This window comes from Grammomys surdaster, unplaced genomic scaffold (assembly GCF_004785775.1).
Source record: "Grammomys surdaster isolate TR1022 unplaced genomic scaffold, NIH_TR_1.0 125928, whole genome shotgun sequence".
Lineage (NCBI taxonomy): Eukaryota > Metazoa > Chordata > Mammalia > Rodentia > Muridae > Grammomys > Grammomys surdaster.
Window position 1 is genome coordinate 2,329,124 of NW_021620751.1, and position 12,204 is coordinate 2,341,327.

At 38.9% G+C, this 12,204-nt stretch overlaps 1 protein-coding gene across 2 annotated transcripts in view; it reads right to left on the minus strand.

Moving 5' to 3' along the window:
• The window catches only part of Adamts3 (ADAM metallopeptidase with thrombospondin type 1 motif 3), a 215,308-nt gene that overhangs the window by 38,596 nt on the left and 164,508 nt on the right, over positions 1-12,204 (minus strand). For both annotated transcript variants that reach the window (XM_028752617.1, XM_028752615.1), the window contains exon 5: positions 8,580-8,779. In XM_028752617.1, coding sequence (XP_028608450.1) covers positions 8,580-8,779 — 200 coding nt within the window. The remainder of the gene's footprint in view (positions 1-8,579; positions 8,780-12,204) is intronic.

The following is a 12,204-nucleotide window of genomic DNA, read 5'->3' on the forward strand; positions in this document are numbered from 1 at the left end:
TGGATCACAAGAGTAGAAGTACTGTCCCTGTCTCTTACTGGCTACAACATTTGGGAGAATGGGCCCTGCACCTCACCTGGGCAGAGCGTAGAGCTGGCCCTGGTTTTAGGGATTGCTGTTGAGTCTGCCCTGAGGGTTTGAAAGTGGGAGAGCCAGAGGGATGGGCAGCTCACATACCTCTCAGGCACAGATCCAAGGCTTTGAATTGGCCTACCCCATTAATGAACTGCTGGAGAGCACGAAGAAGCCAGGTCCTACAGATCCAAAACTATAGGATCTCCATGACACAGGGAAACAACAGGATATCTGAGAGGAGTTCCAGGAGCCAGAGGCCTTGTACCAGACCAACAAGTCATTTCAATGAACATTTGCAGGCAAAGGATTATGGGCAAAAAGATATACTGTAGGACATACTGTGACACAATGAGACTTTTTTTTCTATGTTGGGGTGGGGCCCTGTGAGGTGCAAAGCCCTGGATCTTACCCAGCATTCTTCTCAAGGATCAAGAAAGTTGACTCCTATATACAGTTCACTTTTAATATATGCTTAGTAATATGTCAGCTTTCCACCTCCTCATGCCTGTCAGTGCTAAGGTACAGTGTTGTCACACCGAGACACACACAGGACAAGAACAACTGGAGGAAGAATGAGCAAGGCTCTGTGGGGGTCATATGTTCAAAGTCCTGGATTCTGGTTCCAGCTTTCCCACAACAAGCTAAGGGACTTTAGAATGGTTACCTAACCACTCTGGACCTCAAGTTTCTTGGTGAAAAATTGTAACCAGAGTTGTACTGCTTGTCTCAAAGACTGGTTGTTCGAATCAAGCAAGACGGCACACCTCTATCCTCTACCAAACGCCAAATCCTTTCCATACTCAACTAATTGTATATGGGGAGGTTTTATGAAAACCTATGCTCACAGTCCATCTTTTCTCAAAAAAAAAAAAAAAAGCAAATGTCCCATTGGACTTGTAAGAGAATTTTAAGAGGCTTTAATTTGAATTTGATACATGTTAATCAAGTGGAAGGTGAAATTCATAATTATCAAGGAAATTTCTGGAAAATCTCATTGCCACGCAGTTTGTCTCAGAGGTGGTAGAGATCTGTCAGCAGATGGCACTGTGCACTCTTGGGATAAGAGAAGGACCAGTTGTCTGCTCCCTACACCTCCAAAACACCTACATCCCCAGCTGGCTTGTGGGCCTCCCCATGTTTACCCACAAATACACACCTCCCACTAAGCTAAACAGAAGTTTCAAAATAGCATGAGAAAAATCTTGGTTTGAATGACTACTTATTCGAATCCTAAAAGCAAAGCAAAAATATTGGGAAGCTCTTATTTTGTGTGTGTGTGTGTCATCTGTTTATAGTAGTCCATAAGAGGCCTGAAGGCTCACCCTCGTGAGCTTCTTATCTTTACCATGCAATAAACACAGTATAGAAAGAACTAAGAGTGTTTCACACTGAATTCCCAACTTCACCCAATCAGAGGGGACTAAAATAATGTTTGTAAAGACAATAGGTTTACAACTTTTAGTGACAAAGAAAGCGTATGTCCCCAAGTAAAAGCAGCACCATCAGGATCCACTTGAAACACTTAACACCTTTCTAGATGTGAGACATTGTTGTATATATGTCAGCCTGGATGAAATCAAATAATCCTTGAGACACTTACAGATATCACCTTTACTTTACAGCTAAGAAAACTGAGACCCAGAGTTGTTAATTTTCTGAATGCCCACAATCACAGTGCAGGCTAAGGGTGTCAATCTGGGCACTTTGTTTCCCCATTCAACAGATTTAAACATTTTACTACACCTCCAAACACATAAATCATGGCATGGTAGGACAGATTAGAGTAGCAGCAATTCAGTAACTCAACATTCATTTGTTTTGGTTACCTTTTTCCAGCTGAATTTTAAAGAAAGGGGAAGATAGATTTATTACAAATAATAATTTCTTTTTTTCATCACAACAATGATGTACTAAAAGTACTGGAAAGATAAAGGCCAGGAAAGGTGAGCAAGAAAAAAAAGGGTGGGGTGTATAGTCAGTGTTGGGCATAAGAAAAGCACTAAGTATAGATATTGCTATAAGTCATGCATTTGACAGATGTAACGCTGATCAAAATGTCACCCATAGTGCCAACCTACTGGGCTCTGGACATGTTCAATGAGGAGTCAGGGTTGAGCCCAGAGTCCTCATTAAATGACCTGAAAGAAAGGGTAAACAGAATATTAATTCAATTTTCAGATGGCCTTGGCTTTGATGAAGTTGCCAATGATATAAAGAGGGCAAAAAAGGCAGAAATCCAACCAAGTATCTCTTTCCTTGAAAAAAAAATTTCTTCCAGGTTTGTTCCCGGTCAGAACAATTTCTCCAGGGCATTCCCCTGGCAGGACAGCCTGACCTTTGTCTGACTAGCTGATGAACAGCTTTGTCTGGCTTCAACAAAGAGACACTCATTTTTCTTCCAGGTGAATTGGGTCTTGAGAGGCAGTGTGGTGGAATGATTAGGAACATGGACCATGTCACCTACCTGTCTAGCTAGGGTTTTAGCTATGTGACCCTGGGCATGTCATTGCATCATCTGTGCCTCAGTTTCCACATTGGTAAAAATGAATTGCAAGAGTTATTGAAAGGAATATGTGAGTCCATATGTGGACAGTGATTAAGATGATGCTTGGCTTTCATAAATGTAAAAAAAAAGAAAGAAAGAAAGAAAAAACCTGTTAGGATTAATTACTGCCATTTGCTCAGAGAAGCAGATAAATAGTACAGCTAGGTGAATTTTTAAAGAGACCTTTGGATGTCAAGACAGACAGGGTACTTCTAGCCAGACATAAAAGAATTCTGAATTGATCTATGAAAAATTATCATTCTCCACAATTGTGTCTCATGGATCTAAACATGCCAAACAAACACACACCCCACTTTTCTTCTACAGTCCATCTCTGGGGCATCCTGATACTTAGAATAGACAGGTGCCTCTCAACCAAGTTCATTTTGTTTTTCTCTCAACTCCAACCTAACATTACTAGAAGTTATAATACTATGCAAGACTGTAATTGTCTATAATACTCTCTTCAGACTTTGATAAGTGCCCTAATATCCAAGAGGTGGGGAAGTGAACAGTAAATGAGTTTGAATTTGTTCTGACCAGACATGTATTCTAATGGCAGAAACACAGGCTCAAAGCATGGAAAATATACTTGTGAGAAGAAATGAACAACGTTGTGGCTGAGGGATGGTGACAGATGGCTTATGTATAAAGCATGAGTCTCTGGGTTTGAGTTCTGGTATTAAAGAAAGATGGAGGGGCAAGTTCATGAAGATAAAAACAGGTGCTCAGATGGAAAACAGTTGAGGAAGGAGATAAAGAAGAGGAAGCATTCCTAGTCATCCCACTGCAACCAGAATTTGCTTCTAAAGCCCACACCAAAGAAATCACTAATCATCTTTAAAACCTGTTACAGCTCCTTACTAGCAAGAAAATTCCCATGCCTTAGAATGATACATCCATTTTCCTGAAGTTAGCCTCGGCTTCCTACCCAGTCTCTCATACCCTGTCTCTCTGTAATACCCCACCACTCAACACAGACAAACCTACAGTGGTTGTACTGGAAAGTTTTGTGTCAACTTGATACAAGCTACAGCCATCATAGAGGAAAGAGCCTCAGTTGAGGAAACACCTTTATGTGATCCAGCTGTAAGGCATTTTCCAATAGGACCAGTAGGAGGAAGGCCCAGTCCATGGTGGGTGGGCCATCCCTGGGCTGGTGGTCCTGGGTTCTATAAGAAAACAGGCTGTGCAAGCCATGTGAAACAGCCAGTACGCAATACTCCTCCATGGCCTCTGTGTCAGCACCTGCTTGAGTTTACATCCTGACTTCCTCCAATGACAGGCTATGATCTAGAAGTGTAAACCCAATAAACCATTTCCTCCCCAATTTGATTTTTGGTCATGGTGTTTTTGTTGCAACAATAGAAACCCTAAGTAAAACAGTGGTTCTCAAATCACCATGAGCTAGTACTCATGCAGTACCTTATAACAAGTTGGTTTCCCTCCTTTCAATACCCAATGTATTCTTTGATATCCAGCTCAAATAGCATATCCTTTCTGAATACTTCATAGATCACATAAATCACTGGTATTATTAGCCAAACCTCATTTACATAATATTTGTGGTGGATCTTCCAAATGAAAAAAAACTATCATATTTTATTACCATTATTTGATTTTACCTGGTACAATTAGCAAGATACGGGAAGGGGCTAGATTTTTATTAGTTTTTGTTGTTGTTGTTGTTGCTGTTGCTGTTGTTGTTGTTTCCTAGGGCTTTTAATAGGATTGAGGTCTCAAGAGAGACTACAAATGTTGGGTAAATTAAAGCCTAGCACACGATTATGAATTTCATCACACGAAATGGATTTTACATTCTGATCCAGAAATGAAAATTATTGCATGACACATTAAGGCCACCTGAACACATATCCCCAGATAAATCTGACTTGCATTTATCCTCAATGATTTCATAAACATTATCTAAGAGCAAGACGTTGTCATTAAGTACAGCAATAACATTCATGTGCTAAAACTCCCTCATTGTGTTTGTAAGCATCTGGGTATGGGAGAGAGGCATCTTTTTAATATGCTGAATAGGGAAGATGCTGCCATTATTTTTCTGTTGTTTCCACTCATGAACAGCCAGTTTCAAGAGACAGAACAATGAATGTTCCCTTAGTTAAGATTTACTGAAAGTACAAGGTTGTTATAGGGGTGTTTTGTCTTTCATTGTATTACTGGGTCAGCCCATGTGTGGTGTGTGTGTGTGTGTGTGTGTGTGTGTGTGCACATCCATGTGCACATAAATGTTAAAAACCAGTGTTTCTTCTAGTAATCCCACCTTATTTTCTAAGGTCCATCTCACTGGACCTGCATTTTAGCAATGGGCTAGACTGGGTAGTCAATTAGCTCCCAGGACCACTCTGCCTTTGACTTCAAATTCTGGGATTACAGGCTGCACTGCTTCTCCTGCCTTCTTAAAACAATGTTTTATTATAAGATCTATTATACTTTTATTTTATATGTTTTCGAAAGGAAGCTTTCAACATTCCACATATGAAGCTTAAAAACATACAGTAAGTGTATTCAAGGAATAAACAACCTATCAGAAAACTCTCCTCAAAAAATTAAAGCAAGTTGTACCAAGGAGGAAATAATTTGCAAGAGTCATAGGATCTGTTAGTTGATCCTGGTTGTGATAAATGAAACGACTCTAGAAAAGAGCAAACTATAGATGAAAAGGAAAGGATGTTATTTTATATAACAAAGTAAAAAGGGATGGGAGAGGATTATACCCATTACCACTTCAACCACAAACCGGATTTCGGGAGCCAACGTATCAACAGCAACACCAACAAAACCTTTCCATCCCTACAGTGAAGAGGTTGCATTATTAAGCCTGCCATGTCATTTCAAACATAAACACCTAGGAATTTTAGTTTTTCTTGTGAACTACAAGCATCTTGAGGACACAGGATTTTGTATCAGTGTTTCAATGAAGGTTGAACGCTTACATTTACTTTTATACAAGTAACATTAGCTTGATAGTCTGTGCAGTCGTTTCTATATATGTGGAGTGGTTTGAATGGGAATACCCTGCATAGGCTCGGATGTTTGAATATTTAGTTCCCCATTGGTTGTAATGTTTGAGGAGCTAGTGTGGACTGGGTGCGGCTTTGAGGACTCCCAGCCTTAGCCCACTTCCAGTCCACTTCCTAGGCTTTGTGTGTACTCTGGAGCTGTGATCACTCAACTTTCTGTCTCCCAGCTGTTATGGACTTTCTTCCTGGAACCATTGGCCAAAATAAATTCTTCCATGATTTGCTTTTGATCACAGTGCTTTATCATGGTCCTGGAAAAGTCACTTAAATCTTCATAGCAACCACCAGTGATCGAGCATATTAACTTTCCTTTTGGATTATTACTCTAAACAATTTGGATACATTCCTTTTCACAGATCTGGGAGTCTTGTAAGTATTTGAGCAGAAAGGCATTGAAGAGGCAAAGACAGTGGACCAGGAGAAAGCAATGTCTAAAAATATTATCACCAAACATGAGCCTCAACTTGCAAAAAAAAGACTCAGATGTGAGGTGATGGATGGTGCCAGAGACTCAGATGTGAGGTGATGGATGGTGCACACATGTATAGAGACCAAGAAAAACTCTACCTTCCAAATGGATGGAAATCCATAATTTTATATTCTTTTAATTAGTTCCTTCTTAATAACTGTATAAAAACTTCACAGGTTCAAATAAAGTAAAACAATATGATTCTATAAGCCCAGGTGGCACTCCCTGCACACCTGTCTTTCACCCACGGAAATTTGTCTTTCTGTCATAGCCTTCCTAGCTCCCTCTTCTTAACCTGCTATGAACAGGAGTCTCAATACCCCACTACATGAGACCATGCAGAAGGCTTTATGTGACTTCATGGAAAATGGAAAACTTAGTAAACAAAAAGCAAACTCAAGGATGCTACTTTTCTGGTCCAAGCTTTTAATTTAAAGACTTCCATATATATTCACACTTTACCATTTTATTCTAAATTAAAATTCCCCTTTCCACATTCATCTGCAATCATTGATAACTGACTATATAGGCAATCTTCCTATGCAAAGGATTTGTTCTTGTCTTCCCTCATCCTTGCATCTTTCCTACCTTCATTAAGATTAGCAGAGCATTGGAAATACTCTGTGGAAAGTTTTACAACAAAAAACTTTCTAAGGGCAATGTCTAGCCATTGCTATGTCTCCTCTCAGTGTTATGTGAATGCTACAGCAGGAAATATATCTCAGACATGCATCTGTCAACTTTTTCAATCTATTTTAAAAACAAGTCACAATTTCCCTCAACTTGGAATAGCCAACTCTACAGAAGCACCCTCTGAGAGATTATTGAAGACTTCCACATTATAACAGTGGGCATATGTCATGAATCACACACTAACTTTGAGATCTCTTTAAAAACCACATATTAGTCATTGTGGATTATTTGCTTATCTTTCCTAACTTGAATGCATTCATAAAATCTTTCCAGTTGAACTAATAATTGCTAATTTTTCTCTGTGTGTAGCTAACATAATAGAATCAGTTTGCTTACAATCTCTAGAATTTTAAACCATCAGTCCTAACAATATAGGAGCAGGAAATAAATTTGTTCTAAACTAAATTTCCATGTTTTTCTCTTTTATTCCATTCTGTTGTTTCTGCCTCTATGCATCCCCTTCTCAAATATCTCTTCATGCATCATAGAATTTAGTGGTCTTGCTTATCTGTCCAAATGTCCCACCAAGGAGCCATCAGAATTCTTATGCTAAGATCTCATCTGTGCTCTGTGGTCTATTGTGGAATTTGTACATGCTCCTTGACATAGCATTTAAGGACACATAATTCAACCAACTTACCATAAATAGGATTGTTTCCCTCTCTACTCCAGGAAGTTCTGCAAGTTAGAACTTAAGGGAAGGCTTATGAATTCAAATATCATCACTTGATGCTACTGTACTGACCATGTGCTTGCTCAGTCTCTAAACAGTACACCTTCAGAACCTCACAGAGTTGGAGAATATGTGTAATATTATGAACAAAAATATATTTCATAAGCTTAAGTACTGGTGTACATAAAATAATTATTAATAAAATTTAGAATTTTATCTCTAACATATATCTTGATAGTTGTATGAAATATACTATACATGAAAAAAAAAGTGAATAGTATATAGTGCCACAGAAATAAAGCCAAACATCAAAAAACAGAAGGAGAGAAGAGATTTTGACAACAAGTTTACAAGATCAATATGCCATGTGTTATGGAATGACATGGGCTAGAATGCATGAAAGGGAAGGGAGCTAACACCCCTGTTATCTCTCAGAAGTTGGTGGCTTGGATGCACTGTTGCTGGTTATTTCTCAGCAATTGCTCTGTGCCAGTTACAAAGATTAAAAGGACATCAATTAGAAATGATTCTAACATTGGCTCATAAAAGAAAAATAAAGTACACATCACTTGAAAGGCCCATTAGCAATTGCTAAACCAGGAGCTATATGCTTTGGAAGTATGTTACCTTCTATCTAGAATTTTCAAACTAGTGCATTTGTTTGAAAGTTCTTATACATCTTTGAAAATCTGCTATCATATCAGGTACAGAACGATACTGGGAAGAATTATTTTACTGTCCAGAGCACACACTGAGGCAAGCTGACAGTCTACAGAGTATTATTGTTCCCCAAAATGAAAATCAAAATCATTATATAATTCCTTCCAATATGGCTTCTAACACACGTGATTTTCACTTGGTAACAAAAAGAAACCAGTAGATTGATCAAAAGGAACTTGTACTTCGTGTTTCCTTTAACTGTAATCTTATACTTAAGAGTTATAGATCAGAATTTGAATTAAACATTGTTATGCTCAGGCTTTGGGTGAGGTTCTTATATCAGTGCCCAGAGGATACTAACAAAGCAAGAAGGATGATCAAAATGACCAAAAGTCTCAAAATGGAGTAATTACTTACAATGTTCATCAGGGTGAGGAGGTAGTTTTGGACATGCTCTTTGCCATGGAAACGGACCACAGAGTCATCTACTCCCAGAAGCACCTCGATGTTGTAATCATTCTCTCCCGCGTGTCTGCGGCGACGCATTGTCTCATTCAGCTGCTGGCCAATGTTGCTGTAAACTGTACCTAGATCATCAAGGCCTTCCAGATCCATTTCTAGTAAGAGACAAAAGGAACCCAGGCATTTTAGTTTCCCCAATGGGTCTTCAAGTACTCCTAAAAATATTTCTTTTCAGGGAGCTTTTATTATAATCCAAAATCATTAACATATTGCTTTCAGTTTGCTTAGTAAGTAATAGGCACATATATATGCTTAGAATAACTCCCTATATATTCAACACTCACTGTTTTATACAATAGTATTATTATACTATTGTTCAGGAAGGTGGACCCCTGTGCCAGATTGCACAGTCATGAAGATAAACATCAGTCTTTTCCTAATTGCATCCTAGAACAGGGGGGAAATCATCAGGCATCAGGAGCACATGACGGAGGCCAGTTATAATGGTTACCATGTTAACCCTGCATAATCCATGATCCTCTAATCATGGGGTATAAAATTTATACTATATAAACTTAAGTCACCTTCCCAGCAGTCTTAATTTAAAAATAAACTTGTGTCATATCAACACAACTATGTTTTATGATAACTATTACTGGTCATGTTGTCAGAGTGGCACATTTGATGTATTACTTTACTATGTTGGCTTAGGGTTGAAGGGAAGGTTGCTAGGGGAAAAGTGAGCAGACATATGGGGAACAACACTCACTAATACTATAGTTCTCCACATTTGGCTGGCCTCTCATCCAACAGCAGGTAAAATCCGTTGTTAGACGTCTGAATTTGTGAGACAGTAAAGTAAGGAACCAATCAAAAATGACTAATAGATTAAAATACAATTGTAGGCACAATTTACGTTTATTTGCATCAAAGAACTATTTTAGTATGTCATATATAGATACAAACACACAGAGAGGTGCAGGGAAGGAATGTGGCAGATAGTCTTTGGGTTTCACAACCTAAATTCTCCATATTTAGTTAAAAATATTTTGGTGATTTAAAACATGAAATACATTGGACACTAATATCATTCAACTACTGGCATTAAAAAACAACCCTGAAGGTAGGTTCATTTCCATTTCAAGTCTATAAAACCCAGAAAGGAATTTATTCTATAAAGTGCCTTGATGTTAAACAAGCTTAAGAGAACCAAGTCTGACTCATACTTTATATAGAGGTTCATTGAATGCTGTGTTGAGACCTATGAGCCATCCGAATTAGAGTCTTGACATTAATGAATAGGCATTTTCCTCCCTGCCTTTGTGGTCTTAGTGAAGTTGCAGGAAAGGATGTCTCTTGGCTAAGAAGGCTGCTGACCAAACTTTAACCACATGGGATTAGAGGAATGGAAATGCATACCCTACTCACACCTCCTCAACCCCTCACAAATATAGAGAAACACCCATCCCTGGCCAACATGTATAGACACAAGCTAGACTTATGACTACTTGGTTTAAAAGATATACTGTACTTCATTTTGACCCAAGCCCAGTTCCTAAGTCATAAGCTGGGTGGGAATTTTCTCCTCATTGAGAACTCACTGGCTCCGCTGTGTAAAAATAGCTCTCGCCATCATCCACATCAAACAAAAAGCTCCCCTCAAAAGTTGCTTTTCAAGAGCTGCAAACCTATACTGAGGGCTGGAAAGGACACCTGTGCAGAGCTTCAGTATTCAACCTCAAGTCTCTCCACACACTTGAGAGTGAGAGAGTTGGGATACCTAGTCTACAGATCGGACACTGATGGATTAGCTGTCCATTCTAAAAATGTCCTGTTTGGCAGAGTTGTCAGAGGCCACATTCAATGGAAATACGCTACCAGTGTTGTATCATTAAGCCAGATGAATGAACAGAGGTGTGGGTTGATTGCGGAGAAACAGTTCATTTTGCTCTGATACCTCCAGTCTGGCTTTTGCATTTTCCATAAATAAATGAAAATGGAGGAGACATTTATGGTACAAAATTTATGGTACAAAATATATGGTACAAAAAGATAACATGAGGAAAAAAAGAAACAAACCCTTTAAAACCAAGGAATTTTTTTGCCCATCTTTTACTCTGTGCTGTGCAATCTTATTTCCCATGATTCTGAATATGGATAGGGTCAAACATTAGGACAACTTCAGGCAGTTTTTGCTTATACACATCATAATTCTAGTCATCTCTGGGGCCATGAAGTATATCTATTCATAATTACTTTGCCTTAATATGTTACTTTTAAATGTAATATCCCGGTGACTATTAGCATAGATATTTTTCCCCTAAGACAGGATCTCACTGTGTTCTCTAGGCTAGACTTGAACTTGCAGTTCTGACCCCTGGGAAACTAAGAAGAAGGTGTGTGCCACCACAACCAACTATCTTCAAATCTTGATAATGACCCATCCATCTATAGTTTTATATAAGATGACAAACCTCCTTGACCCTCATCTATTTCATTTACGTAATGAAATAATCCTTATACTCAGGACTGATGATGCCTCCGCTGATAGGAATGCTTGTTGTGTAAGCTCGAAGACCTGACTCACATCTCAGCATCCACGTGTTAAAAACTAGGCATGACTTCCTACAAGCCTGTTATCTTAGTGCTCTGGGTATGTATGAGGAGGGAATAGGAAGCTAGACTGCTAGAATAGCTCCAGGTCTAGAGAGATTCTGTTGCAACAGAATGACAGAGCAATACACAGAAGGAACCCAGACTTCCAGTCTAAGCTCTAAGTTCATATAGAAGTTCTGCCTCAAAGAAATAGGTTAAGTGACATAACAAGACACTTGACATTCTTCCATGGTCTCTGGATGTACACAAAAGCACCACCTCCCCACAGCACACATGCACTATTCAAATCTATTCCATCCGAGCTCCCTGTAAATATACGCTGTCTCGTATGTGGCTGCTAGATTTGAATCTCTAACTTTGTGTACTCAACTTAAGAGTTCCTGTAGAGGCCAGAAATCTATAAAGAGCCCACTAGGAAGGGGACACCCTAGATGTGACAGTAAAATATAAGTAATATGAATGTAGAGATAGAGATGAGGTGGAAAGGTACAAGCAAAGAAGGGGTGGTAGTGTATGGGAAATAAGGTGAGGAGAAGAGTTAATCAAACTGAAGGGGTTACAGAAAACCCATATAGAAATATACTATCTTGTAAGCAATTTACAACATGTAACTTATGGAAAAATTTATAAAGAAAATCTCTTGTATGGGTGGATAACGCTCCTCCTAGAAGCTATGGATCATTAAACAAAAACCATAGTACCAGGTTTGTGATAACTACTTGTGAGTTATTGATTAGGAATACCGTAAAACCCCAAACAATACAGACTCTTGCCATTATTTTTGGTTGACCAGCAAAACTGAAGGATAAGATCTTATTGTTACAGACACTACACATCTTGGTTGCATGATATGCAAATTGAGTGGGAACTGATCTGGAAGCCTCCCCACTGCAGGCTAGATTTCACTGTGCTAGAAAGTGCTATGTAGGCTTCTGGTAGAGAAAAGGCACCAATGAGCTTACCT